Source organism: Bos indicus, chromosome 6, assembly GCF_029378745.1.
Source record: "Bos indicus isolate NIAB-ARS_2022 breed Sahiwal x Tharparkar chromosome 6, NIAB-ARS_B.indTharparkar_mat_pri_1.0, whole genome shotgun sequence".
In the NCBI taxonomy this organism is placed as follows: Eukaryota; Metazoa; Chordata; class Mammalia; order Artiodactyla; family Bovidae; genus Bos; species Bos indicus.
This window is the reverse complement of record NC_091765.1, coordinates 117,211,184-117,239,100: the sequence shown is the minus strand read 5'-3', so window position 1 is coordinate 117,239,100 and position 27,917 is coordinate 117,211,184. Positions and strand designations below refer to the sequence as shown.

The 27,917-nt window shown below is 58.9% G+C and overlaps 1 protein-coding gene across 3 annotated transcripts; it reads right to left on the bottom strand.

The window, feature by feature from the left end:
* Positions 1 to 312: 312 nt before the first annotated feature.
* On the bottom strand, positions 313 to 27,728 carry LETM1 (leucine zipper and EF-hand containing transmembrane protein 1). 3 transcript variants are annotated; one of them, XM_070791936.1, is made up of 14 exons: positions 27,469 to 27,728; positions 23,211 to 23,271; positions 18,039 to 18,450; positions 16,688 to 16,831; positions 16,078 to 16,215; positions 15,318 to 15,521; positions 11,195 to 11,314; positions 10,552 to 10,683; positions 10,139 to 10,297; positions 9,677 to 9,808; positions 5,165 to 5,299; positions 4,261 to 4,451; positions 3,149 to 3,287; positions 313 to 2,585 (listed from the first exon to the last, which is right to left on the bottom strand). In XM_070791936.1, exons 1-14 carry the CDS (start codon positions 27,707 to 27,709, stop codon positions 2,436 to 2,438), a joined length of 2,358 nt encoding a protein of 785 aa, XP_070648037.1. In that variant the 5' UTR covers positions 27,710 to 27,728; the 3' UTR covers positions 313 to 2,435. The 3 variants fall into 3 exon arrangements, with proteins under 3 accessions (XP_070648037.1, XP_019818760.2, XP_070648038.1); XM_019963201.2 differs by having other exon boundaries at positions 9,677 to 9,811; positions 27,469 to 27,727; XM_070791937.1 differs by lacking the exon at positions 9,677 to 9,808.
* Positions 27,729 to 27,917: the final 189 nt, after the last annotated feature.

The following is a 27,917-nucleotide window of genomic DNA, read 5'->3' as shown; positions in this document are numbered from 1 at the left end:
GTTGTCTGCCCAGGCAGGGCACACCCCTGGAGCCGAGATGTGGGCCTGGGGGTGGCAGGCCTGGCTGGTTCTCTTGGCTCTGCCCAGGTGTTGGGGGGCCTGCAGGGCCTCAGGACCCCTGAGACAGGGGAGGCCCTGGCAGGTGCTTCCCCCGACCCCAGGGGCCCTCAGTCTCTCAGGATTTCCCCCTCCTGGAGATCCCTTGGCCAGGGTCCCAGCCCTGCCCACTGGGGACCATCCCCCAGGCCCACTGAGGGCTGTGGGGAGGAGAGGCTGCCGCAGCAACCTAGTCAGAGGATCCCGACAGCCCAGTCATACAAGACAGCGCTTTATTCACCCTTCTCCTCACGTGAAATCGAGGTCTAGTCTCCAGCACAGTCTGCGGGGACAGGCGGGACGCGCGCTCCCAGGGCACGCGACCCCAGAGGCTGGGCTGGAGCGCAGCCGGAGCCAGACGCTCAGACAGCCCTGCCACTTCCCACCCCAACTGTGGATGGGCCACGTGATTCAGAAATCGTGCTCTGAGCTGTTACCCGAACATGAGTTTGATATTTTAATAAAAACCGCTATTTCTAAAAAGGTGCTGACACGCAGCCCGAGGAGGAGGCCCTCAGGCGAGCTGGTCCTGGCTGCTGAGGGTCATGCCTGGAGGTGACGCTGCACAACTTACACGGTGTCCTTCGCTTTGAAAATCCGGAATTGGATATTCCAAAGCGACTCTGGAAGCTCCGTCAGTCTCCTGAATCCTTAATAACGGGGGGGTGTTCAGGTGGTGCAAAGCAGGGAGAACGCTGTCGTGCTTCCAGCGGGCACGGTGTCATGGCCCCGGGGACTTGAGCATGCTCCTGAGAAAGCTCAGGAAGGCGGGTGCAGGCCCCAGGCGCCCAGCCAACAGACAGCCGCCCCGACGCCGCGTCACACCCCACGCTCACTCCCAGCACCGTTCACCCGTTACAGCTGCACCCGGACACTCAGCTCAGCTGCAATAAATAAAGTTCAGGATAGTAGAAATGAGTGACTTGAAGGGGAAGCCTGCAGCAGGCAGGCCCAGGTACAGATGCTGGAGAAGGGTCCCGCAGTGCCGGGGTGGGGTGCTGCCGGGGGATCGGGGGCTTGAGAGCATGAGAGGGCTGCCCTGGGTGCCAGGCGAAGGTGGCAAGGTGAGGACAGGGCCGGGAAAGACTAGCCTCTCCTCAAGCATGCTGGCCACCACGATGGTCACAGCAAGCACACTACTGCAGCGGAAAACCAGGCCACTAAACACGAGAGATAATTCACAAATACCAAGGAAGCGTCTAGAACACGCCCCCTTAAATAACTGAAATAAAACCCTTTAGCGCCCACTGCCCCCTCATAAGGGTGTCCACTGGAGGACTCAGAGGTACTCCGCTCGTCCAAGGTCTGTCAGCGGCTGAGCACAAGGTTTCAAGTCATCTGGAAGCTGTCCCCTTCGCTCGTCCCGCCAGCCCCACCAGCCCCAGGTCTCCCAGGGCCCACGCTGGTTCACCACGGAGCGCTCAGGCCGGCCCTGCCCAAGCCGCCAGAGGAAGAGCCAGACAGTGCTGGGCCACAGCACCCGGCTCCCAGACCTGCCACATGCCCGTGGCCAGGGGCCTCAGGCGGACACAGGCCCCTCAAGCGCCCCCACAGCCTCTGGGGTGAGACACGCGGTAAAATCCATCCAAACACCCGGGGCTGGGGGTGAGGCGATGACATCCCAGTCTAGAAGCACGACCGATTCCTGCACAGGGGAGGCTTCATCTCCAAGGGCTTCATCAGCACCTCTCCCGGCGTAACTGACGCTCACTTTGCTCAGCTGGGCAGACTGGCGCGTGAGAAAGCGCTGCGCTAGCTAGTTGAAGGATTAGGTGAGAATCCAAGGTCACTCAGAAAAGGACGTGGATGCCCACACGAGAGCGTCAGACGAGGTTCCCAGGAGCCGTGGAGATGGCGGGCGTGGTCTGCTCACTGGTTCACACCGATGCTTAGGAGTCCAAGCCTGCGACACACGAAGCAGCTTCTCCAGGCCGAGAAGGCTGTCTGCCTGGGGCACCTCTGCGGCGGGTCCCCTCCTCCGCGGCAGACGTCACCGAGGGGCGAGCAGGGAGGCCCGAGCCGCCTCAGGAGCCGGGGGCTGTGCAGGGCCACAACCCCCACTGGCCGCCACCCTTGCCCGCCACGGCCGGGACCCCACAGCGCTGGGCCCCCGCTGACCCAAAGAAGCCTCGCTGGATGGGCGCAGGGGCTCCGGGCTGACTCAATCTTCATGGAATGATGAATGTTAAAAATCACTTGATTGTGAAGTTTCTGATTTATTCCTGATAAAATATTAGTTCCGTCACTAAGGATCACTTCAAAACAATCAGCATAATGTTGGGACCACTGCGGTGGGAGGGGGCGCGTGGAGGCCCGTGTGCCGGGGGGCTGGGCCGGCCCTAGTTCTGCACCTCGGCCGCCTCCTTCTCCGCCTTCTCCTTGGCCTTCTCCTTCTCCTCCACCTTCTCCTCCTTCTCCAGCGTGGCCACGATCTCGGCCACCTGGCTGGTGGAGATGTGGACGTCTTCTTTGTCCACCAGCTCGATGACCTGTGCACACGGGAGGGGGCGCAGGGCTCAGGGTGCTCTGCCCCTCACGGCAGAGGCTCCCTCAGAGCACAGCCAGCGAGACGTGGCGACTGGCCAGGCAGGCCCTCGGCACCGTCCCCCTGGGGGCTGGGGTCCTCCATCCACCCTGGCCTTCTGAGGACCAGACCCCCCCACCCCAAGGAGCCAAAAGACTCCAGAGCCCAGGCCACACACAGCTGGGAGAGGGGCTCGGGGGGCAGGAGGCCTGAGGTCACAGGCCTGGGCAGGACATCAGCTGGGCCTCCCGGGACCCAGGGCCGCAGGCAGGTGGGCTGCACAGCCCAGAAGCTGCAGCCAGGCCCCGCGGGGCAGAGTGCCAGGAACACCCAGGAGGGCTGCGGGCAGGTCCTGCACCACCAAGATGAGGATGCTAGGCCACGGCAGCTGGTGTTCTGGGTGAGAGTCCCCGCTGGTCTGGAGACACAGGAGCCACAGAGACGCCAGAGCCCACAGGCTCTTGACCAAGGTGGAGCTCCAGCACTGGAGGCCGGGTGCCTCTCAGGCCTCAGGAGTCCACGACCCACCTTGACGAGATCATCGATGTCGACCTTCCCATCCTTGTTGTCGTCCAGGGCTGAGGCCAGGCTCAGCAGCTTGCTCTCGGGAATGTGCTTGATCTGCTTCATGGCGTTGATGAGCTCAGAGACGCTGATCACCGTCTCCCTGGGGACACAGCCTGCACATGGCACCTCACCCCCGTGGGCCAACAGCCCAGACCTGACCCGGCAGCCCTCCACCCAGGGCCCCCTACCCCATCACCTGGGGACCCCTGGCCAGCGCAGAAAAAGGGGCAGAGGCCACCACCCCAGCACGGACACGGGCAGAAGCCACCACTCTGGGTGGTCGCCGGTTGCACACAGCCGCCTGGCACGCCGAGCCTCTCCAGGGCGATGAGGACAGGGGGCTCCTCAGGCCTGTCTGTGCCCGGGGCAGGGTGGGAGGGGCCAGAGGAGCCACACTGCCCTCTGACACATGAAGGCAGGTGAGCCCATAGGGCTCAGCAGTTTAACCTGAGGGGACGCTGACCCCTGCACGGGGGTCACGACTGCAGTGGCTCAGTAAGAGGGAAGAGGCAGGAGACAATGCGACGGTCTGAGGACACGGGCCGAGCGGGGCTGAGGCGGGGGGCACTGTGACCCACAGAGGCTCTGGAAAGACCAGTGACGGCCTGAGAGAGGGGCGGATGCAGAGAGACCAGGCAAGCTGCCAGGGGCCTTGCCCACGCGCCAGCAGCACCACACTGCGCATGTGCACTGTGTCTGCGCGTGCGCACATCTGCGTGTGCAGTGTCTGCGCGTGAGCATGTGCCTGTGCGCGTGCAGTGTCTGCGTGTGTGCACATCTGCGTGTGCAGTGTCTGCGCGTGAGCATGTGCCTGTGCGCGTGCAGTGTCTGCGTGTGTGCACATCTGCGTGTTGCATGTGTCTGCATGTGCATGGGTCTGCGTGTGTACACTGTGTCTGCACGTGTGCACGCACGCAGTGTGCTAGGAAGACCTGAGTCAGAGCCGCTTCAGTGATAGCATCGTGGAGAAGCTGCAGCTGCTAGATCAGAGGGAAGGGGTGGCTGGTGGGTACCCAGGTTGAGAACGGCGCCGAGTCAGAGGCCATGGGCCAGAGTCCAGGGCGCTCACTCACCCTGCAGGCGCAGCCTCGGCGGCGGGGCCAAGCCTGCCCGCCTTCTGGTCGGCCTCCAGCTGCGCCAGCAGGCTGTCCATCTGCCCGATCATTTGCTGCACACGCTTGGTCAGCCTCTTGCTGGCTTTAGACTCTTCCACATACATTTCTTCGCCAGTCTTTGAAAGTTCCTTCTTGATCTCCTGTAAATCCTAATAAAATTATTTAGTTGTAAACAGACCATCTTAAGGCGAAACCTTAACTTTACTTTTTTAAACTAAGCGGGTCAGTCCAGACTACACCATGGAAGTGGAGAGGTCTGGGCTGTGGTGGAGCAGGCCCCCCAACTCCAGCCACACAGCTGCTCACTGACGCCTGTCCACCACGCAGGTCTGTTCTCATCTTTGAAAACTCAAACACAGTTTTCTTATCAAGGGAAATTCGGACTCTTTTCTGAACCCTGACTGTTTTCCTAACAGATAAAAGAATCAAGGAATGGGAATGTCTGCTTTCCCTACAAGCGTTACCGGGAACAACGGGCGGTGCCAGGGGATCAGAGGACCCGCACAGTGAGAGGGCTGCCACGAGGAGGAGGGGAAAATGGCACATCATTCTTACCAATCTCAGAAAGAAAAAAGAACTAGGATGTAAGAAAGTCCCTTTTGGGAAGTCAGGAACAAACATAAGGTTTCACATACCAAGCGACCAGGCTGTTCACCTGATGCCTTCGCATGTTTAGAAATTGAAAAGATGCCTGCTCACCGCCTACAAGGGCGAGTGGCCAGCATTCCAGGGGACATGGCCCACGGGAATGCTGGAGGAGCTGCCGAGTAGGATTTCCTGAAACTCAGTTTTCCCTCCGAAGACCTGCGGGTCAGCGGGCCGAGCCTGCTGGAGGCGTGGCCGGGTGCTGAGCGCGCCCTACCTGGCTGTAGTCCTGGACGTCCCCCTTTAGCAGCTCCAGCTCCTCCTTCTCCTTCGTCAGGGATTTCTTCTGCTCCTTCAGTTTTGAGCACGCATTGCTGAGTACGTCAATTTCCTCTTGAGTTATTTCCTCTTCCTGGAAACAAAACAAACCAGCAAACCAAAAAAACCTATGTGAAAGGGAGTAACTGGCTTCCCTGGAAGGGCTGGCCACCTTTCTCTCCGAGCCGTGTGTCCACGCAGGCGGTGCCCCCTACGTCTGAGGGAGCCTGTGCAGGCGTGTCTGGCAGACACCCACAGAGCCACCACCACCCGACCAAGAAGCAGCATCACCCCAAAGGTTTCCTCATGTCAGGAACCCCCCCACCCTGGGACTTCTGTCACGACAGACTCATTGCTGGGATTCTGACAAACGGCGTCACACGGCTCGAGCTCCGTCACTCTGAGATTCACCGTGACGGTGTGTTCCTTTAACCGCCATGTACAATTCCATCCGCCAGCACAAGGAGCCTGCTCGCCCACCACCACGGCTCTTCTCTGTTGTTGCTCAGTTGCTCGGTCGTGTCAGACTTTCTGCGACCCCATGGACCGCAGCACCCCAGGCCTCCCTGTCCATCATCAACTCTCAGAGTTCACTCAAACTCACGTCCATTGAGTCAGTGATGCCATCCAACCATCTCATCCTTTGGTCCCTTTAATTTCCACATACGTTAGGATAAGCTTGTCAATGTCAACAACAAAGGATGCTGGGATTGTGGTGGTCTTGAATCCACAGATCAGTTCAGTTCAGTTGCTTAGTCGTGTCCGACTCTTTGCGACCCCATGAATTGCAGCACACCAGGCCTCCCTGTCCATCACCAACTCCCAGAGTTCACTCAAACTCACATCCATCGAGTCGGTGATGCCATCCAGCCATCTCATCCTCTGTCGTCCCCTTCTCCTGCCCCCAATCCCTCCCAGCATCAGAGTCTTTTCCAATGAGTCAGCTCTTTGCATGAGGTGGCCAAAGTACTGGAGTTTCAGCTTCAGCATCAGTCCTTCCAAAGAACACCCAGGACCAATCTCCTTTAGAATGGACTGGCTGGATCTCCTTGCAGTCCAAGGGACTCTCAAGAGTCTTCTCCAACACCACAGTTCAAAAGCATCAGTTCTTCAGTGCTCAGCTTTCTTCACAGTCCAACTCTCACATCCATACGTGACCACTGGAAAAACCATAGCCTTGACTAGACGGACCTTTGTTGGCAAAGTAACGTCTCTGCTTTTCAATATGCTATCTAGGTTGGTCATAACTTTCCAGGATTAAGCGTCTTTTAATTTCATGGCTGCAATCACCATCTGCAGGGATTTTGGAGCCCCCCAAAATAAAGTCTGACACTTTCCACTGTTTCCACATGTATTTCCCAGGAAGTGATGGGACCAGATGCCATGATCTTAGTTTTCTGAATGTTGAGCTTTAAGCCAACTTTTTCACTCTCCTCTTTCACCTTCATCAAGAGGCTTTTTAGTTCCTCTTCACTTTCTGCCATAAGGGTGGTGTCATCTGCATATCTGAGGTTATTGATATTTCTCCCGGCAATCTTGATTCCAGCTTGTGCTTCTTCCAGCCCAGTGTTTCTCATGATGTACTCTGCATGCAAGTTAAATAAGCAGGGTGACAAGATACAGCCTTGACGTACTCCTTTTCCTATTTGTAACCAGTCTGTTGTTCTATGTCCAGTTCTAACTGTTGCTTCCTGACCCACATATAGGTTTCTCAAGAGGCAGGTCAGGTGGTCTGGTATTCCCATCTCTTTCAGAATTTTCCACAGTTTATTGTGATCCACACAGTCAAAGGCTTTGGCATAGTCAATAAAGCAGAAATAGATATTTTTCTGGAATTCTCTTGCTTTTTCGATGATCCAGCGGATGTTGGCAATTTGATCTCTGGTTCCTCTGCCTTTTCTAAAACCAGCTTGAACATCTGGAAGTTCACGGTTCAAGTATTGCTGAAGCCTGGCTTGGAGAATTTTGAGCGTTAGCTGGGGAGAATTACGTCTTACCAACATCGAGTCTTCATGTTCAAGAGTGCAGTGAAGCTCGCTACTTACTGATTTATCTCAACAACAGTTTATAGCATCCTGTACAGGTCTTCATGCCTATTTCCAAATTTATCCCAAGTAGTTCACTTTTGGGGTATGATCTACCTGTGATATGTTTCTGAAAATTTCAACCTGGTTGTTCATCTCTAGCACTAAGTACTATGCACTCTCAGGTGGCCATGTCATCTGTGAACAGTCCACCTCCACGTGACTTCATCTTTTCCTCGTCTAACCATCCTGGCCAGACCCTGTGGCCGATGCGGAGCAGGTGGGGCGCAGACACCCCCAGCTGTTGGGGTCCTCTGATAAGGGGCGCCCCTCGCAGCCCTGCGGTCAGAAGGCTCACCCCCATGTCAGCTGAGGACAGGGGTGAGATCAGCCCAGTGCTTTCCGCAAGTCTGCTGAGATGACCGCTCACAGTCTCAGTCTTGAGTCTGTTAATGTGCTCGTGACACTAATGTTTCTGTATTCCATAGACAAACCCCCCCAGGTCACGATGCGTTTTCTAACTTAACTATTTGGTCATGTTGATCCTTATTCATGAACACCTGTTAATCATTCTGATTGCACTGGGTCTTCGCTGCCGTGTGCGGGCCTTCTCTACTTGCGCTGGCTTCTCCTGGCGCAGAGCACAGGCCCCAGAACATGTGGGCTTCAGCAGCAGCGGTTCGCGGGCTGAGCATGTGGGACCCTCCTGGATCAGGGATGGAACCGTGCCCCCTGCACAGGCAGGCGGACTCTTGACCACTGACCGCCAGGGCAGCTGGTCGTGACGCACCGTCCTTCTTACAGAGCAGGCGCACCTCACGTCCTGGAGTTTGCGGAGAACCGCACTCTGCTCAGGACAGACCCCTTCTGCAGCGCCTTTGACAGCCCTGGCGTGGCCTCGGGAGGCGCTCATCTCAGGGTCCTCCTTCTCTTCAGCTTCCTGCCCAGAGTGTGTGCAGCGCAGGAAGGGCTTCTGCCCTCCACGCACACACCAGCACCGCTGCCCCGAAGCCTCTCCCTGTGGTGAGGTTTTCAGCGACAGTTTCCTGGAGCTCCTCAGGTTCTCTTTCCCTGCAGACGGCCGACACCCCAAGACCCCTGCACTGCAGACAGGAAAACAGCGCTGCCCTGTTCTCTGAGGCATCTTTCTCACGAACTGAGGTTCTTTGTTTGAAGTTTTGTGTGCTTCCTGCTAAGTCATCCTTGGCAACCCTTCGTTCACAAGCTCTCCTGAGAGCTGAATCATCCTTCTCTGTCTCAGTCCTTAATCCAGTGGCAACGGGATGCCTCTCTCTCCACAAAAACAGCCAACCGTCTTGGCCCAAGTGCGGACTGATGAGCCCTTCCTCCAGGCTGCGTGCGCTCTGTGGCCCCAACCAGACCCTGCCTCTGTTCCGCTTCCCGCCTCAGCCCCAAACTGCCTTCACAATGACCCTGGCTCCTCGGTCCTGACCCTTCCCAGGTCTCCTTTTGAGCCGAGGTCGGCCCAGGCTCCCAGGAGCCTCTTTCCTTGAGCCTCACATCAGTGACGTGGAGTGCTGGTCTTCACCTGTCTTCCAGGCCATCATCAGGTGAAGCAGAGCCCACTGGGCATATGCCAGGCTATGCCAGCCCCCATGCACCACTGCCCCCACAAAGCTGCTCCTGCAGACACAGCTCACTTCAGCAGGACGCTGCAAACTGATGCTTCATGCTTTCTCTTGTCACGTAAACAGCTTTTCTCCACCCCGTGCCCCATCACGGGCCCTTCCTACCCACCGGCCTGGAGGGCTCACGTCCCCAGCTCCTCCGAGGCCCTGCAGTGGGCTTTCCCCTCCACCTCCGATGACCCCATGCTGCCCCTCAGGGCTCTATCCTCAGACTGTACCCCGTGGGCCCTCGGCACACCTCACGAAGCCCAGCCCCACCCAGGTGTTGACAGGCGCGACCTCACAGGGCCCCCCACCCCAACCCCCAAACACAACCTGTGCCCTGCTTCCTCTCTCCTACCCCAGCTACCGATGGCGCTGCACCTGCCTGTGAGCACGCACCCATCCAGCGCCTTCAGAAGCTGCTCCGCCTGCCATGTCCCTGTACCGAGGCCCACCCGGCAGCGGGGGCGTCCACCGAGGCCCACCCGGCAGCGGGGGCGTCCCTGAGTGTGGGTCATGGTAGGACGGCGAGGCTGCCAGAAGCGAGCACCCAGGCATGCAGCACGTCGGAAGGTGACAGCAAGGTGGGCCTCCGCAAGAACCACACCAGCGTCCCTGCTGGACGTCCTGCCCGAGGAGCACGGTCTGAGCCAAGGCCGGGCCGCCTCCCCTCCGGGCTCACTCTCCATGCCCCTCGACCGTCCACCATCACCCTCCGCAGCCAGGCTGCAGCCGTCCAGGCCCGAGTCCTTGGGAGCCCCTGGAGCCACTGGCGTCCGGCGGCTGCACACCGCTCCCTCTGGTGAGCGCTGTTACCTTCAAGCCTTCCAGGACGGGTGCGCTGTCCTTCAGGACCTCGGAAGGGAGGGTCACAGCAGGCTCTTCTGGCTGCAGCTCAGCCACCGGCCTCCCCGGGGCACCTTCGGCCACCACCTCGGGCTCCACTTCCTTCTGAAACGCAAGGCCGCTGCCGGCTCAGCACCCCCTGCAGGACCGCAGCCTTCTGGGGCGTCCACACTGGCAGACACACCGTAGGCCAGAGGGCCGTCTCCGTGAGGAAGGAGGTCTGCAGAGCCTGGCCGGCTGGCAGCAAGCCCACCCCCACGAGGCTCCCCCGAAGGACGCTCCAAGCCAGTGTCAAGCGGGGCGAGGCACACTCACGCCGCTCCTCCAGGCCCCAGCGTCCACAGGGCCTCGATCCTCAGCTTCAGGGCCTCAGGCCAGGCTGGCAGCGCCCGCTTTACCCCCCCACCGCCCACGCCCGCCCCGCCTGCTCACCGCTGCCTGGGCCACGGCCGCCTGGCTCTTCCGCTGCAGCTCCTTCTCGCGATGCTCCTGCTGGATGGCCGCCTCCTCCTGCAGCGTGGCCTCCAGCTTCGCCTTGTTGTCCACCTGCTCACCCTCCACCTCGGCCACCTTCACCTGGGCTTCCTTGGCCTTCAGGGAGGGGAGCCCGTGAGCGTGCCCTGATATGGGGCAGGTGTCCCCACCAGCGCAGCCCCGGGGCCCAGCCAGTGCCTCTGGGCGTCGTCCCCTCCAGGCCTGCTTCCCAAGGAGGACCCCAAGGGCCACCTTCCTGTGTCCCGCAGGGCCCTCAGGGGGAGAAAGACAGACAAGACAGAGAGCTGGGGGTGTCTCCCGGAGCAGTGAGGGGCCTGACAGCAAGCAGCAGGGGGCCCGGCCACACGCACCACGATCTCTGGGAGGGTCTGCAGGGTAGACTTGAGCTGGTCGGCAGGCGACAGGGTCTCGGGAAGGTACATGGCCCGGGACAGGATGAGCAGCGACGTCGGGATCTCCTGGTGCAGGTGCAGCTCCAGCCACTGCGAGCGGGAGTGCGAGACCCAGGCTCACCTCCGGCCTGGGCGCCCACAGGGCCTGGCCGAACCCTCCCCTGCTCTAGTTTGCGTTGGGGAGGGGAGGGGGGTGCAGGCTGGCAGCGACAACCACAGCAGCACCTGAGTGGACCCCGTCACCCGAGCGAGCTTTTCCAGAAACGCCTCAAGCCCTACAAGGGGTCAATCGGCCGCCACATTCACACCCGCTGCCCACCTCAGTCCCATGAGTGACAGACGCCCTGCGGCGAAGCCGCGGGAACTGGGAAACACTGAGCGGGACGAGACTCCAGGGGCTGCTGAGAGCAGGGCCTTCAGAGGTCGGGCTGGCCTGGGTTTCATTTGCCCACACCCCCAGCCTCAGCAGAGGGACACACAGGAATCTCACAGGAAGCTGGCCTGGCCCTCGGGCATCCTCATAAGACCAGGCGGAGCGGCAGGAAAGACTCCAGTGGCGACCCAGAGTCTGTGAGGGTGGCTCAGGGCCCTGCCCACGCACCTGCTTCAGCTGGCCCCGCAGGCGGTCTTCTGTGACGCCCAGGGCCCGCATGCCTCTTGCCCGACACGCCGCCTGCAGCTCCTTGACGTTCAGGCTGTCCACGCCCTCCTCAGCGATCAGCTGTCAAAGGAAGAAGCTGGTGACCTCTGGAGGGCTCACCCTGCTCAGGGAGGGTCTACGCTGTCTGCACGCACACACAAATCTAAGCGTGTGATTAGAACCTTCCTAACACACTCTGCCAAACACGAGACAAACACCACCCCCACCCACCCAAGGTGCTAGTTCTGAGTTTGCAGGGACCAGACAGTCTGACAGAGAGCAGGACCTAAAGGTCAAGGGCCAGGACCCACTGCGGGATGCAAAGATGCTCACCAGGCCCAGGCCCCACTCTGCCTGAACCCCACAGTCCTCCCGCCCCCCCCCACAGCCAGCATCCTCTGTGTTCCTGGAATGGGAGAGGAAGGACTGGACTGAGGAACTGCGCTCAAGACGCCTCTTGACCCTCCCTGTGCAGCCTGAGGCTGCAGTGACCCGAGCAGGAAGCACACAGGAGTGCCCGAGGCAGACGGCATGGCACCGGGGTCTCGAGGAGCCTGTGCAGGGATGAGGAATGGGAGAGAAGAATGATGGGCAACAGTGCCCCCCCGTCAACCCGGGGACAGCCGTAGCACCACATGCAGCCGTGCGGGTCCCCATCACACCTGACGGGTGGTCTCAGGGCACAGGCAGGAGGCAATGCCAAGCCGCGCCCACGAGGACCTCACAAGGCCCCTTCAGACACAGCCGCCCCCAGGCACGAGTCTGCTCTGCCCTCTGTCGTCTGCACGTTGCGGAAGCTTCTGGGAGGCCCTGGAGACCCACGCAGCCCGTGTTGGTGAGCACGCTGCACCCACAATGGTCCTGCTCCCACCGCTCGCCCAGGGCGGGACGTCTGGCTCGTCTCCAGCGCTGAGTGGCAATGAGACGCAGCGTGAGGACTCGCCCTGCCCGTCCTCCGGCAGTGCCCGTGGCCCCTCTGCGCTCACCCCCTGTGCACCACCGCGTCCTTTTCCAGGAGCTGCTCTGATGGCAGGATGCATCCAACTCGTCACGAGGTGACGCACAGGCACCTCACCCCACCCTCCCCCGAAGGCTGAGCTCGTCCCAACGCCACCCCGGACACGGAGTCTGTCTCTGCTTCCACCGTCGCGCCTCCCCTCACGAGGACGGCTTGCCAGCAGGAGCGAAGCCCATTGCTTGTCACACACAGTCGCTTCCTGATGCTCCACCACAAGCTTGGTTTTCCTTCATCTGAGAACATCCTGACTTCCCCCTCATCCCAGTTTTTTCTCAATTTTTAATTTTTATTTTTGCTGAGTACAGGACTGAGTTGACAGTTCTTTTTTTTCAGCACACAAAGAAACTTTCCAGCTCCTCCCGCCCTCCAGGCTTCTGACGAGAAATGCACTCTCATTCAAACCGTCTGTCCTGCAATCTCTCTCGTCACTTTCAGATTGTCTTTAAAGTCTGTTCATCTGATTGTCTTCGTGTGGATTTCTGTGGGTACATCCTCTCTGGGATTCACCTGGTTCCTTAAGTCTGTAAATTCACGTCTTTTACTGTATCTGGGAAACGGCCAATGGTCAACATGCCCCATTGTATCTGTCCACTCGGTGCTGGCGCCCACCGACTGCTTTTTCTCACTGAGGTCCTTCCTCCTGGTTCTTAGCACGAGGAGTGACTTTCAAAGGAGGGTGGACACTCCGGGTTGGGGTCACAAGGTCCTGGCGCCCTCGCCTTCTATCCTAGCGGGCTCCCTCCCACAGCACTCTGGCGGGGGTGTGCCATCGCACGTTCACAGGCGCAGAACGGACAGGCTGGCATCTACCAATCCACACTAACAGCCACAGTTGTCTGCATCGCCCCTGTGGGCTTTCCTGGGTGTGCAGAACTCGTGTTTCAAACTCTCCAACCACAGACCCCGACCTCTGTTTCCCTTCCTGGCCAATCAGCAACGCCTCCAGCTGGCCACTCCGACCCCACCAGGGGTACAGGCCTGAGCCACGGCTCCACCTCCCCTCATTTCCCAGCCCCGTTTCTGGAAACTGTGAGCACGCGCTCCCTCCAACGGCCCTGAGCTCTCTGTGATGTCACTCAGTCGTACCCGTAAATTGCATCTTGGGCGTGTTCTGGAACAGGTGGGACGTGGCCTCCACTGAGGCCGGGGCAGAGGCTCTTCCGATGGCTGGACCGGGTGGGTGGACTGGGCCCCCGTAAGCATGCTCGCTGGCTGGGAGGGGCAGGCGAGCCTGCTGCCTGGCCCCTCCACGCCACTCTAGCAGGGAGGACGGGGTGGGGAACGAGCCAGCACCCGCAGACCTCACTGACAGAGCCCCACTGTCGCGGACCCCAGCGCCTGGCGTGCGGGGGACGCGGCTCCCCGTGGCGTCTGGCTGCAGCAGCACAGGCACTCTTGGACGCCTTCCGCCTGCCGGGCAGCCCCTCTCCCTGGGTCAGTAGGCGGGCTTTCAGGGTCTGTCCTCATCAGTGACTTCTGGCTTCTTCAGGCCCAAGGCTGGGACTCTGAGGCACAAAGACCTCCCGTGTCATTCCTAGGGTCTCAGGGGCTTCTCCCTGCTTTCCAGGCTTCTTATGCATGTTTTCACCTCATGTCAGGAGGAAAGTATGCCCCGTCCACTTCTCAACAGGAGACGTCTGGCCGCCCCCCACCTCCCAGGAATCCCAGCACTGAGGTCAAGCCGCCTGTCCCCAGGGGGGCAGCCACACGGCAGGCTTTCCACAGAGCGGAAGCACCCCATCTCTTCATGCCTACGGAATGCGGTGCTGATCCGCTTCTGGAGAACAAGACGGAAAGTTTTACCTGAAAACAGGAATCTCAGAGGATGGATTTAAGAGTAATCAGCTCAAGAGGAAGAGAGGATAGGTAACCAGATGTACTGGGGGAGTGGCATTTAATGAGACGACGGAAGCACCAGAACCAGGAAACAGGAGCACAGAAACACCGCCTTGGGATGTTACTGCGAAACTGCTAAATGCAAACAAACTCTGAGGCACTGCCGAGAAAGACGGCATCTTCAGAGGACAGCAGCAGGCCTGGCGGCGGGCATGTGCTCAGCAGCGTCTTTAAACGTTGAAAGAGACCCGTGAGCCCTGGGTCCTCTGCCCAGCGACACCCTGCAGGAGGGAGGCTAATACAGAGGGGACTCGTCCAGTGGAGGAATCAGCCCAGTGGAAACAGGCAGGAAGGCCCGGGGTCAGGAGGAGAAAGGCGCGGTGGAGCACAGACATTAGCTTGGGTGCAGAAACGCAGGCAACACTCGCACGGGAGGAGGCAGGTGCGGCGGGGACCCCGCGGGGCCAGCACGCGTGTGGCAGGGAAAGCATCTACTCTGCCAGACTCCTGTGCTAAGGGAAGCCAGCTGTAAACTCTAGAGAAACAGCTCAGGTAACAAGTAAATAACAAGCTAATGGAGAGAGAATACAAGAGTAAACACCTAATTAATGCAAAAGAAGGGAAGGAAAGAGATTAAGAGGAACATAAAGCAGGCAGGAGAACCAGGAGCCGAGTCAGGACTGAGCACACCGGCTGTGAGACAGGAGGCCGTCCGCGCAGGTCAGAACACCAGTGACACACACGGCAGCTGTGAGGATGGAAGCCGTTAAGTCAACAGCAGAGGCTGGCCCAGCTCAGACACCAGGTGCCACAGACTGAAGGCCGAAGGTGCTCCAGAGAGGACGCGGGGCTCCTCGGGACCTCTCCCCAGGAGACGCACACTCGAGGCGCGCTGCAGGCCAGGGGGCAACCAGGTCATGGTCAGGACCTGCTTTTGACTTCCTGCCCTTTAGTCACAAGGCCCCAATTCTAGGTCACTATTTCTATAGGATCTATCAAAGATCTGGAGCAAAATCTACGTTAAAAAGTGTTGATTAGACTGCTTTTTAGGGAAGCACAAGATTAGTTACAGTAACAGTTAATAAATCATGATACACTGTATAGTAAAATGTTAGGCCGCCGTAAAACCCACCTTCTCAGTCACTACTTCCTATCACAGAGATGGGCTGTCATGGCGGCTGAACCCCGTGTGACCCCAGCACTCGCCCCGGAGCCCAGACGCGCGCCCACCTTGTCGTCCGCCTTGATGGAGCGCAGCCTCATGGTGAGCTGGAAGCGCAGGAAGTTGTTGGTGCCGATGGACTGCAGCTCCAGCAGCTTGCACAGCGCCACCAGCTGTGGGCGCGTGAGGTTGTCCAGGGTCAGCTCATCTTCAAACAACTTAGAAAAGCGCATGATTTCCTCGTTGCTGGGTCTCTCGCCCGTCTCTCGGATCTGCAGGAGCCATCGTGAGGGTCACTACCAGCAGGCACCCCCACAGCAGGCGGGCTGTGTGCCCCCAGCACCCCCCAACTCCCGGGCACACGCCCTAAGTCAGGACAAAGCAGAAGGGCAGCTCAACGCTCAGGGACCCCCACAGGGAGCGGCCCCTGGGCGTCACTCGGCACGCGGGGTCCGGCCCCTGGGCCTCGCATGCTGGGCCAGCGGGACAGAGACGGCCGGCAGGGAGACGCCGGGTCTCTCCATGTGGGGCAGTCTGCCCCCTCCTCCCCAGCCCGGGCCCCGCTTGTCACAACTGTGGGCCCTCGGTCCTCCCCCAGGGCCGCTGCAGTCTGGAGGCCCAGACGAGGCTGGTGGACAGCGGTGTGGCCTCCACGGGCGCAGGTGGGACCAGTTACAGCCCTCCAGCCCCGGCCCTGAACCCCACCCTCACCGTGCAGTGAAAGGGGGGAAGGGCGACAAGGGGCGCCTCCCGAGAAGGCAGGGGCCCCAGCTGCTGACCAGCTCCGGGGACCACAGGCCCGGCCACGGGGACAAAGCGCCACAGCACCTTCTGGAAGAACACGGAGAAGTCTTTGGTGGCGCTCCCCTTGGCAGCCTTGTTCTTCAGGGCCATCTCCTCAATGGTGTCCTGGAGGAACTTGGCCAGCTCCAGCTTGACCCGCAGCTCCTTTTTCAGCCTCTCCTCCTGTGAGGTCAGAGAGGGCACTGCACCCCAGCCTCCCAGATGCCTCCTGACAGCACTTCCTTCACCGATGAGTTGTTTTCCAAAACTTTCTAGCTCATGACTTAGGAAATTCTGTGTGACACACCTGCCCCCCGCAACCCCCCACCACAGAAAGGACCCACCAGTTCCATAAACAGCCAGCCAGTCAAGCTTTTCAGACCCTGTGGGCTGAGCCACGGGAAACATGAAGGCCATCAGACAGTACACACACAACAGGGTGCGCGTGTCCCCAGAAGGCCTTAGTGCCGGGGGCGGGGGGGGGGAGGTGGCGTGGGCCTCAGTTGGCCCACCTTTCTCTAGAGCGTGTCACCCCATGAACGGGTCTCCGTCTGTGGCTTGGGGAACACTGCCCTAGAGAAGCTGTAACCTATGGTACACTTGAACAATGCAGCTCTGTAACTACTTCAAGCTGGGTCTGGAACAGGCCGGTCACCTTGCTGGACTGGGTCTCGAACGTGGACGGCAGCATGTTGGGGAAGAGCTTCACAGCGACGGGCAGCAGGAACTCCATGAAGGGCACCACCACAAAGACCAGGAAGGGCACCAGGCGGAAGAGGTCGGCGCAGATGCGGAGGAACTGGACAGGCAGAGGGCGAGGGTGACTGGGGAGCACGGCTTCCACAACAGCCAGAGAGCGGCGGTGGGCCCTCCCGGGGAGTGGACAGGGCTCCACAGGCACCCCAGGGGCCCAACCTTGGGGTTTCAGAAAACCTGGGTGCAGGGCTCCCCTGGCAGGCCAGTGGTTAGGACTCCTCGCTCCCACTGCAGGGGGCACGTGTCAGACCCCTGGCTGGGGATCTATCACCCATGCTGTGTGGGATACGGCCAAAAGAGTTTAAAAAAGGAAAAGAAAAGCTGGGTGGGAGCTAACTCTGTACGAGAAGTGGGACTCGTCACCAGCAGCTGCTGCAACCGGGCCGGCCCAGGGCTTCCGCAGTTGCCCCCTGGCCCGGCAGAGAGCTGGACAAGACCATGCCCTGAGGACTGGCCCTCAGCGAGGCCCCAAGGAGGCCTGCAGTCACACCTTATATTCCACACGCTGATAAAAATCAACTCTGCTTCTCTATACTCTCAGTAAACAAATGGAAAATGAAGTTTTTAAAATTCCATTTACCTACAATAGACAAAATACAGAAACAATCCAAATGCCCACAGATGGACAAATGAATAAACTGTGGTCTATCCACAGGGTGGAAGGTTATGCAGCCTTAAAAAGGAAGGATATTCTGACACCTGTCACCACAAGGGTGAACCTTTAGGACAGTCTGCTCAGTGAAACCAGCCAGTCATGAAGAACAGACCCTCTGCAATTCCACTGATATGCGGTGTCACTCCTCTGACTTCCAGAGGAGTCAGATTAAGACACAGGAAGTAGAATGGTGGGGCCAGAGGCTGGGGGCAAGAGACAGCAAATGTTATTTAAAAGGAGGCAGTTTCAGCTGAGGAAAAGATGAAAACAGTTCTGGTGGTACCGACTTCACCACAATGTGAATGGACTTAATGTCACAGACTGTTTATTAAAAATGGTTAAAAATAAATTTTAGGGTGCGTAGTTTCCTACAAAGGAAAATCTGATATTTAAATATCATGAAAAAACATGGAACCACACACAACTGCGGAGGAGAAAGGGAAGAGCCCCGTCGGACTCCCCACAGCTCCCTAGGAGGGCCGCCACTGTTTATTCTCCGACACAGGGGGTCTTAGTGCCCTGTTGCCCCAGCCCCGGTCAGCTACGCTTCCAGAGCCGGGTCCCTCTTCGCAGGCGGTGCGGACGCGTCCATTACCTGCCTGCGCTCGCGGCGGGTCAGGCTGTGGCCGTGGAGGATGCGCCAGAGCATGCGCGCCGCGATCTTGGTGTCGATCCAGAGCAGGCGGAAGCCGTGGTAGTAGTGCCTCAGCTCGTCCAGGACTCGCTGCCCCAGGGGCTTCCTCACCGCCGCCTGTGCGGGCGGGCTATACACGGGGCCGCCTTCCTCCAGCTTCTTGTTCTTGTCCTTGAGGGACCGGAGGGACTTCTCCACCACGGAGTCATCGCCCAGCGGGCGCGAGGAGTGCCAGCAGCGCACAGGGAGGAGCCTCGGCCCCGCAAGCACCGCGCACGCGCGCTTGGGCCTCAGTGTCCAGCAGCCCAGGGGGTCGGCGCGGAGGGAAAGGTACACGGGGTGGACGGGAGCGCAGCTGCCCAACGGAAGAGGCCTTGAGGAAGAAGAAAAGAAGTCCGGTGAGGCGCCAGCCGCCTGCCGAGACGGCCCAGCGGCCCAGTCACACCTCCCAGCCAACTGTCCCAGCTGGACAGACAGACTCCCGGCCCCTTGCTGACAGTGAGCCACGCCCACTGTCAGAGGCGAAGGGGCCGCTCACAGAGGTCTGGCGGGAGGCCAGGGGGGCTGGCCGGTGCCCACAGCCTCAAAGGGGCAGGTCGGACACAACCAACCAGCAAAGGCTCAACCCCCAGATCAGACAGACCCAGCCTCTGGGGGGGCCCCCGGGCCAGTGCTTTCCCCTAAGAGGCGAGTTTCTACCAAGACCTTACAGCTCCTGAGCAAGTTCTGAAATTTAGGGAGAATGTTCCAGTCAAGAGTGAGCCAGACCCATGCATCAGTGGACCAGAGGCCTTTGTGCAGGACAAACTCGCAGAGTAGAGCCCGCAGCCCAGGCCCGCCCCTCCTCCCACACCGCCCCCTCGGCCAGGCCCAGGGGAGGGCTCTGCCCGGCGCTTCCTCGGTCCCTGACCTGCAGGGCCACCCTTGTGCCTGCTCTCTCGAATCCTCATATGTGGATTCCTCCCACTAGACCGCCGGCTCCAGAAGGCCCAGCGAGGAACAGGTGAGCTGCCTGCACAACTCGGCACCGTCTCCACTGGCACCACATCAGGCCCGCAGGGCATCCGAACCTGCGGCAGCAAGAGAAAACCAGCGTGCTCCTCCAGGGCCACGCGGCTGTGCCCTCAGGGTCTGCCTGCAGACGGCCACTCGAGGAGGGTCGTTGGCAGCCTGAGTTTGTGGAGCCTGCGCCGGGCACTCCCCAGCTCTCAGTGCCCATCCAGACCTAGCATGACCCCAGGTCTGGGCACAACCAAGAGGCCCCCCTCCAGTGGCAGAAGGCCTCTTGGAATCCATCGCCGAGACAATATTTACGTGCACAGTTCTGTGTTTCACGTCTTCGTATCTCACCTGTCCCTTAGAGACCTCTCCCTCTCATGCACAAGTCCACTCTGGGGTGGCCAGAGGCCCAGAGACAGGGCCGTTTACTTCGAGCACACCCCAGCTTCTTCCCACCTGTCCGGTCATCTCTGCACACCTGGTCTGTTGCCAGCAGCGGGGACTCAAGGTCTGCGCAGCCTGGCCCAGGTCAAACTCCAGTTCCGCTGATGACTGCCACGTGACCTGGGACAGGCAGCCTCCCTGCTTCGCGAGCATCCCTTGGGGATGAACCCCGGACAGCTCCTCGGGCACGCTTGGGGTGGAGACGCCGCCGGTCGGGGAGGAGGAAGCTCTGCCCTTGCACGCAGGGGCACTGCACGGCCGCCTTGGCACTGGCCAGCTGGGCAGGGGCGGCCGTGGCCTCTCTTCTGTTCCAGGCCCTTGGTTCTGCCTTAAAGGGCCAGGCCGGTCCCGTCCCACTGGTCCTTCAGCCCTGCCCTGTCCCGAGTCCCAGTGGCTGGAGAATGGCCTCGCCCAGAGCCCAGCAGGGCCCCCACCCACAAACTTCACCAGGCTTATCCACTTTTCCAACCCCTTTACCTCGGAGGCAAGTGGCTTCCACGAGGTGTGACATCAGTGACAAGGGACAGCCAGGAGGCAAGGACAGAGACCCAGGAAGGCAGACCTAGCAGAGCAGCCCAGGGTGCATCGGGCGAGGGCCACGAGGGCCCAGGAATCTGGCTGCCTTCAGGCACATTCGAGAGGTTATCAACCGTCTAGCCAGGGAGATCTAGCTATTTTCAAAAAGTACAAATGTATACTTTTATATAATTTATACAATTTATCACTATAAATTTATAAATTTTATATAATTTATCACTAAAAAAATCTCCATCAAAATGAAACTAACCTGGGCACCGCTGCCTCTTGGTGGGCAGAGGGTGGCTCCCACTCTCCCCAGCCGCCAGGGCCCAGGCGTCCATGTCCTGGAAGCGTCGGCCCCTCAGCTGTGTGGAGCCAGGACCCCACCACCCACCCCCACCCCAGGCCCTGCAGCCTTTCTTTTCTTTCTGTCTTTCAGGATAAACCATCTTCAGAGAGAGAGTGAGTGCGTGTGTGTACACACCATGCTAGATGAAAGCAATGTCTCAACAGGAAACACATGTTGCTGGAGGAGGCCCTGCCTGTCTGCCCTAAGGACCGGGACACGCATCCACCTCAGCCCAGCACCCTGCCAACACCTTCCGGAAGAGAAGCGAAGCAGGTCCAGCAGAGCATCCCTGCGCCCAAGGCGCCCGCCACAGGGACCTGACCAGCTCTCCACACAGCCACAACTTGACCCTGTACACACCTGCCAACCCAGGGGTCAGCGTACCAAGACAGCGGCCCGAGGTCGGGCCAGGTGGGTGCCAACCTCTGTGCCGCCTCAGCTCCTCAGGGCGAAGAGGAAAGGGAAGGCAGGGTGCAGCAACAGGCACTATGACCCAGGAGCTGTCCCCAAAGTACAGGTGCCCAGGGACCCAAGGGGACCCCATCATCACCCGCAGAACAACGTGCCCGTCGGCTGGGACCCGGGGACCGCTGCCCACAACACCCACTGGAGCCTTGGAGGCCACAGGACAGCCTTGTGAGGCACTTTAACTTTCTAAATGCTGTGAATTTATACAACGCTGAAGTCACTATTTTCTGCTGTCATGATAATACATGAGTGACTACAGTTCTCTGATAACAGACCTGGCTATTGAGAATGAAAAAACTACAACAGAAGCAAATGCACTGGGAAGGAAAAGACAAAAAAAACATTACGGTGTACTTGGCGATTAACAACCAGATGAGCTAAAAACAACTCACAGAGCTGTGCAAGGTGGCCACTCCGGAGACCACACCCAAGCAAGTGACGTACATGCCACCAACAATCACCGAGAAAGCTAACACTGAGGGAGCCCCAGCACCTCCAAACGGAGCACATCTGGGAACTGTCTTAAAGCCCGTGCACTCTGCCTACGCAAAGAACAGGACACACTCTTTTCCCAAAGAGAGAAAGTCTAAATAAAGAAAACAACTTACCATGGAAAGACTACAAAGTTAATATTCCAAGTGATGTTACAAGTTTAACGACATACCGGTTACAATCCCCAAAAGACCACTTCAGAACTGAACTCATTCAGAAGATCATCTGGAAGGCAGTGGAGAGCAGAGGCGCCATCGGGGGTGGACACTCCCTGCCCGAGGGCGGCGGCGCACCAGCCCCACAAGCGCTGGGGTCGCTGACCCGAGGCACTGCCCCCGCCACCGGGCTGGTCCATACGGCGAGGCGAGTCCACACGCAGCGCTAACCCGTTTGGCAGTCACTACCTTAAACCCAACAACTTCACGCCAAAACCCGACAGCTCGCCCTGCGGGACCACACCCTGCACAGCAATCCCCCGTCACCTCGCTGGGCCCCCAGCCCCCGGCATGCCAGCCGCAGGCTACAGAGGTCACTGAGAGCTCTGACAGCTGGAAGGGCGCACTTTAGCGAGGGCAGAGAGGTTCTAGGCTCATATGCTAATACCTCCACATCATAAAGAGATTTCATGGCAACAAAGTCTGGGGAGTGTCAGGAGAGAAGCCTAATCAAATCAAAGCCCAGAGCTGGCTGGGAGCACCCCAGCAGCAAGAGCGGCCGGCAAGGGCTGCTGTGGGGAGGGGCTTTTGAAAACACCGCGTCGCGTCCCCATCACACACTGCACACGCACCCCTGCCCCTCCACGAAGGAGCTGCTCTCAGGCAGAGAGGCTGGGCCAGCTCCTCATTCTAGCACTTGATGTTAGAACTAAAAACTGAAAATACGCTTACACACACTTGTGCTTTAACAGCCAAGCGTGTGCAACTTGTGCAGTCTTTGTTTTAGGGAATCAATCTGTCACAGGAAGCACCCTCCCGGAGTTTCAGAGCCAAGAGGAGGCAACAAATCAACGAAAGAACCCGAAGCACCCCCAGCTCCAGGGACAAGGGGCTGTCAGGGACTGGACGCTCTCACACAAGAAGGATCGTGGGCGTCCACTCCAGGCACCAGGGCCGGCGGACGTGGATGCCCTGACACACAGGTGAGGGTCAGGAGACCAAGCCTGGGGTGCAGGCAGGGGTGATGGCAGACAGGGAGAGTGCAGCAGCCCCACGGGAAGAAACGGGGAAGCCTGTAGGAGCCACTCCCTCCAGGAAGCCCTCCCGCCTCTCAGCAGTACCACAGACCTCCCACCACACTCCAGATCCGGCCTCAGAGCCAGTAGGGAAAGCCCGATGATCAATCCACAGGGTCTTCTGGGAAGGACCAAGCGTGGTGTGGGGGAGGGTCTGTGTGCGTTCACAGAGAAGCCCCTGGAAACAGCAGCTGCGTGAGGATGGAGGAGACTCAGCAACTGTGCAGACAGCAGACACCACTGCAGGTTTACTGCACAGATACAAGGGACTCCTGTGGTCCGGGGGCTAAGGCTCCAGGCTCCCAATGCAGGGGGCCCGGGTTCGATCCTTGAGAGGGAACTAAATCCCACATGCCACACTAAGACTCAGCACAGCCTAATAAATGCCTAAAAAAAAAAGACCAGAATAATACACCAAAAAGGCGAATAATACCTGTAACAGGTATGGGATTACGAGTGTTTATTTCCCAAATATTCACTAAAGTACGTGGCTACATATGTCAAGACGCAAAGATACAGGTTTAAGAGGACAAAGCAGGATATACCACCTACACAAGCCAAGAACCACAACACCTGAGCACTTTCAAGCCCCCACGTTTAAACAGGCAGAAAGTGACGTTCATTTACTCACACATAGCTCATCAACCCCACAGCGCTGGCACCACTGAGGCAGGCCAGATCCCCAGCAGGACCTGTGACAAAAACAGAAAAAGCAAAGTCAGTCTCAAGCAGTGGCTTTATGCAGGCGTCTCTTCCTTCTGTGGAGCAAGCTTCTGGAAGCCCACTCTGAGTGCTGTGAGGTGAGGGCTCTGCCCCGGGTGGAATGCAGTGTCTTGGGAGCATCCCTGGCTGAACGCACCTTAAGTGGGGGACCAGACTCTAGTGGCCGTGGGCCCAGGGAGCCTGGGCCTTCAGGTCTCCCCAGGTGGGATCACCCCGACTCACTCCAGCTGCCTCTGGTGGAAGAGGCAGGGCACACGTGACCCCCAACAGGCAGACAGCTGCACAGAGCAAGCAAGGTCACATCAGGTCAGTTCAGTTCAGTTGCTCAGTTGTGTCTGACTCTTTGCAACCCCATGGACCACAGCACGCCAGGCTTCCCTGTCCATCACCAACTCCTGGAGTTTACTCAAAGTCATGTTGTCTCCTCAACTCAGTTCTGCTTTTCATGCTCTGTGGTCCCCTTCTCTCCTCCTGCCTTCAGTCTTTCCCAGCATCAGGGTCTTTTCCAATCTGTCAGCTCTTCACAGCAGGTGGCCAAAGTATCGGAGTTTCAGCTTCAGCATCAGTCCTTCCAGTGAATATTCAAGACTGATTTCCTTCAGGATTGACTGGTTTGATCTCCTTGCAGTCCAAGGGGCTCTCGAGTCTTCTCCAGCACCACAGTTCAAAAGCATCCATTCTTCAGCGTTCAGCTTTCTTTATAGTCCAACTCTCACATCCATACATGACTACTGGAAAAACCATAGCTTTGACTAGATGGCAAGGGCCCCATCCAAATGACCCAACAGCCTCCATGCCCATGTGAAGGGTGGGGGTTATGAGAATGACCAGGAAAACCAAAACCAAGAGTCAACCGTTTCTTGGATAAACCATGTTGATGAGCACACAGCACATTTTTAGGATTCTGATACACTTCTAATGCTTTCTCTAACTCTAGTTCCCAAGCCCTCACTCCAGCCAAGGTGGACCCGTCTAACTTGTCTCCCAAACAGAAGCCTCCCCACAACCTTGCAACAACCAGACCAGCTGCCACAGCACCCAGAGCCCCCTGGCTTGCCCTCCCCCGACCCTGGCAGCCCCTTCCCCTGCTCTCCCCACTCAGAAGCCTTCACAGTAAACTCAGAGTGGGCTCCAGGCTCTGCAGGAGGTTGCCAGGCCACTCGGTCCTCCTGAGGGCCCTTCTGTGGTCTCTTCCCCAACACCCACCCTCCACCTCTGACCCTAGCTGCGTCTCCTACAACTCAACTCCTACAACTCCTACTCTAACTCTCCAGAGGAAGTGCAGACCCATAGGTGAAGGGCTCTGTCCCACAAGACTGTCACCACTTCAAATGCCAGTTGCAAGTGGGGTCTGCAGGCTACCCACACTTCTGCCAACTACAAATCTGGGAGTTCCCATGACCCCTTCAGTTTTGATAATTCGCTAGAATGCCCCCCAGAACCCAGGAAAGTACTCAAGCTAATACTGCAGTTTATTATAAAGGATACAGATGAACAACCAGATGGAAAGGGATATAGTGTGAGATCTGGGAGAGTCCTTGGGTACAGGAGGTCTTGTCCCCACTGCCTGGCAGGCACCCCCAGTCCAAAAGCTCCCCCAGCCTCCCGTTCCCCAGTCCCTATCTTCAGGGCCTGCTGCTGCTGCTGCTGCTAAGTCACTTCACTCATGTCCTACTCTGTGCGACCCCATAGACGGCAGGCCCCCAGGCTCCGCCATCCCTGGGATTCTCCAGGCAAGAATACTGGAGTGGGTTGCCATTTCCTTCTCCAATGCATTCAAGTGAAAAGTGAAAGTGAAGTCGCTCAGTCGTGTCCGACTCTTAGCGACCCCACGGACTGCACCCTATCAGGCTCCTGCGTCCATGAGATTCTCCAGGCAAGAGTACTGGAGTGGGTTGCCATTGCCTTATCCTATCTTCAGGGCCTAGGGACTGTCAATCACACCCTTGGTCACTGGCAGCTGAGCTCCGTCTCCAGACCTTTCCCCTCCTTGTGGGTCTGGAAGGCCCCACCCTCTAGTCACAGGTTCGCAGCTAGAGCAGACTCTTGGTATGGGGAATGGAATGGGCTCATTGTGAATAGCAAAAGATCTGCTTATCATTCAGGAAATTCCTAGTGTTTTAGGGGCTCTGCCAGGAACCCAGGATGGGGAAAAGAGACCAAACTCATTTCTTCCTGTCTCACACTTTTATTCACCTGGCTTCCAGGAACCACGTTCTCTGGGTTCTCCCTGCTAAGCTACAGCAGGATCCTCCCCAGGCACTCCGTACCTGAACACACGTGGGTACACGAGGCCCTCAGGTCCAACGGGCACCTCACATGCAACAGCTCTAAGAACTCCTGGCTCCCCAGCCTGCTCCCTTGTTTCAATAATGGCGGGAGGCCAGGCCTTCTGTCTCACACCCAGTACCTGGCAAATCGGGTCAGCCCACCTCTACAAGTCCCAGCCGACTCCCAAGTCCACGCCACACACAGTAACTTCCTTCCAAAGAGCACAGTGTGCAAAAGGGCAGGAAGTAACTCTACAGTAGACACCACTTGAGCCCGCTGATCAAGGCCAGCGGGCCATGTAAGTCCTGCTGCAGGAGGCACCCTACATGGAAGGGATAAGGACACACTTCACCTCCGGGATCTTCCTCCCCAAAACCCCAAACCTCAGTCCAACCATGAGAAAAGCAGCAGACAAATCCCAACAGGTGGGTCCTACAATGTGCCTGACCAGATCTCCTCAAAACTGTCAAGGAAAGTCTGGGGAACCATTACAGCCAAGAGACCAAAAAGAAATTGTGACTAAATGTAATGGGGTGTCCTGGATGGGGTCCTGGGACAAAAATAAAGGACATCAGAATAAACGATGTGTGGAATAAGGGAAACCTGAATACCTTATGCACTATGTAATACTGTGGGTTTACTAATTATGACAAGACTCAAACTGATGTAAGATGTTAATAATGGGGGAAATGTGCTCCAGAAACAGGCTGCCCCGAGCTCAGCTGGGAGCATCATTTCCAGGGCTCTGGGACTGGCTCCCTACAGCCCAGCCCTGGGCCTCGACCACCTCTCACCCCTTCATGGCTTAGTTACTATGGAAACACCTGTGTTCCCGGAATGATTCAAGCACAAAACAAATTCAGCTAACTTTTAAACTGTAAATCATGCTACAGAAATGTGTGCGGCCAAAGTATCTTTACTACCATCCTTAAGTAGGAAGAAAAGAGAGAGAGAGCCCTGAGAGAGAGGCGAGGACTACAGGCTGGACTGGGCAGCCAGACTCTGGGTTCACAGAGGAGTGCTCACTGCGGCTCCACGCCCTTCTCCTGGCTCCAAAGGTCTAAGCAGCTCATCAGCCATCAGTGTCAAAAATGACAAGAACCATGTTTTGTAGGGTGCCTTTACAAAGGGTAAATACCTTGAAGCAGGTAATTTTACTCGAGAATCTCAGTATTATTTTGGACAAAATAATAAGCAACAAACCGAGAAAGGGTAATATAAAAGGGGACACGGAGAGCAGGTCAGTGCAGGCGCCCTGCCTGTGGGCTCCCGAGAGCTTGGCCTCAGGTGCGGTCTCCGGGTCCCAGCTAGCGTCTCTGAAGCTCCAGGGACAACGAGACCTGCCTGAGGCGAGAGAGAAAGGGCCTGGGCCCACGTGGAACGCCATAAGGGTATCGGTCCCACGGACGTCCCGCAGGACGGGAACCAGTGCCCGCCGTGCCCCCCGCCACCTCTGCAGCCCCGAAGACGGCCCGAGGGCAAGACTGGCCTCGCGAGTGGGCGCCAGGTCCGCCCGGCTCGACCACGAGGTGGGAGCGCCGACACCGCCCCAGGCTGGCTGTCAGCGTGCTCTCTTCAAAACTTTCCCGACACAGCGGCCGGTGGCCGGGCGACTAAGGTCACAGCGCGAATGGGTCACGGGCCCGTTCCCGCTCGCACCCACGGCCCGGGCGCTCCCCACCCTCGGGGCGAACGGCCGGCCAGGGCAGGGCGGACGGGCGAGGCCCCTCAAGGCACCCCACCTCGGTGGGACCCCGGCTCTGGGCTGGGTCCGAGCCCCGCGACCCGCCCCGTCTGAGGGGGCGGCCGGCCCCGCGGCCTTCCGCGACCCGCCCATCCCGGCCCCCGGCCCCAGGCCCCAGCCCCGCGCCGTCGGCCGAGCGCCGGCCGCTTACCCCTCGGCGCGGCGGAGCGGGGCGGCGGGAGGCGAGCGGGCCCGCGGCCGCGACAACTCCTCAGTAAGATGGACGCCATGTGCCCAGCGCGCCGGCCGCCCGGCCTCCTCCTGCTGCGGTGGCGGCGGCGGCTCCTCGTCGGCCCTCGGCCCGCCTGCGGATGGTTGAGGGCGGCGGTTGGGGGCAGGCGGCGGGCGCTCAGCTCAAGGACCCGGCGCCGGCAGCAGCCATGTCCCGGCATCGACGTCCGGCGGCGCGGGGCGGGGCGGCCGGGTCGCCGCTCCCATTGGGCCCCTCGGGCGCTCGGCGCCGGCCAGCTGAGGGGCGGTCCCACGCTGCAGCGGACTGCTGGTCCCGGCGTGCCCCGCGGCCGGCCACCGCCTGCCCGTCCCGGCGTGCCCCGCGGCCGGCTGCCCCTGCGGCGCGCTGCATTCTGGGCTGGCCGCTCG

Excerpts from the sequence above, each read along its gene's own strand:
- LETM1 (XM_019963201.2), bottom strand. The coding sequence starts at position 27,709 with ATGCCGGGACATGGCTGCTGCCGGCGCCGGGTCCTTGAGCTGAGCGCC. Across the intron at positions 18,451-23,210 it reads GTGGGGTTGATGAGCTATGT|GCCTCTTCCGTTGGGCAGCT; the intron begins GTGAGTAAATGA and ends TTCTTCCTCAAG. Across the intron at positions 11,315-15,317 it reads CCATCAAGGCGGACGACAAG|CTGATCGCTGAGGAGGGCGT; the intron begins GTGGGCGCGCGT and ends TTCCTTTGACAG.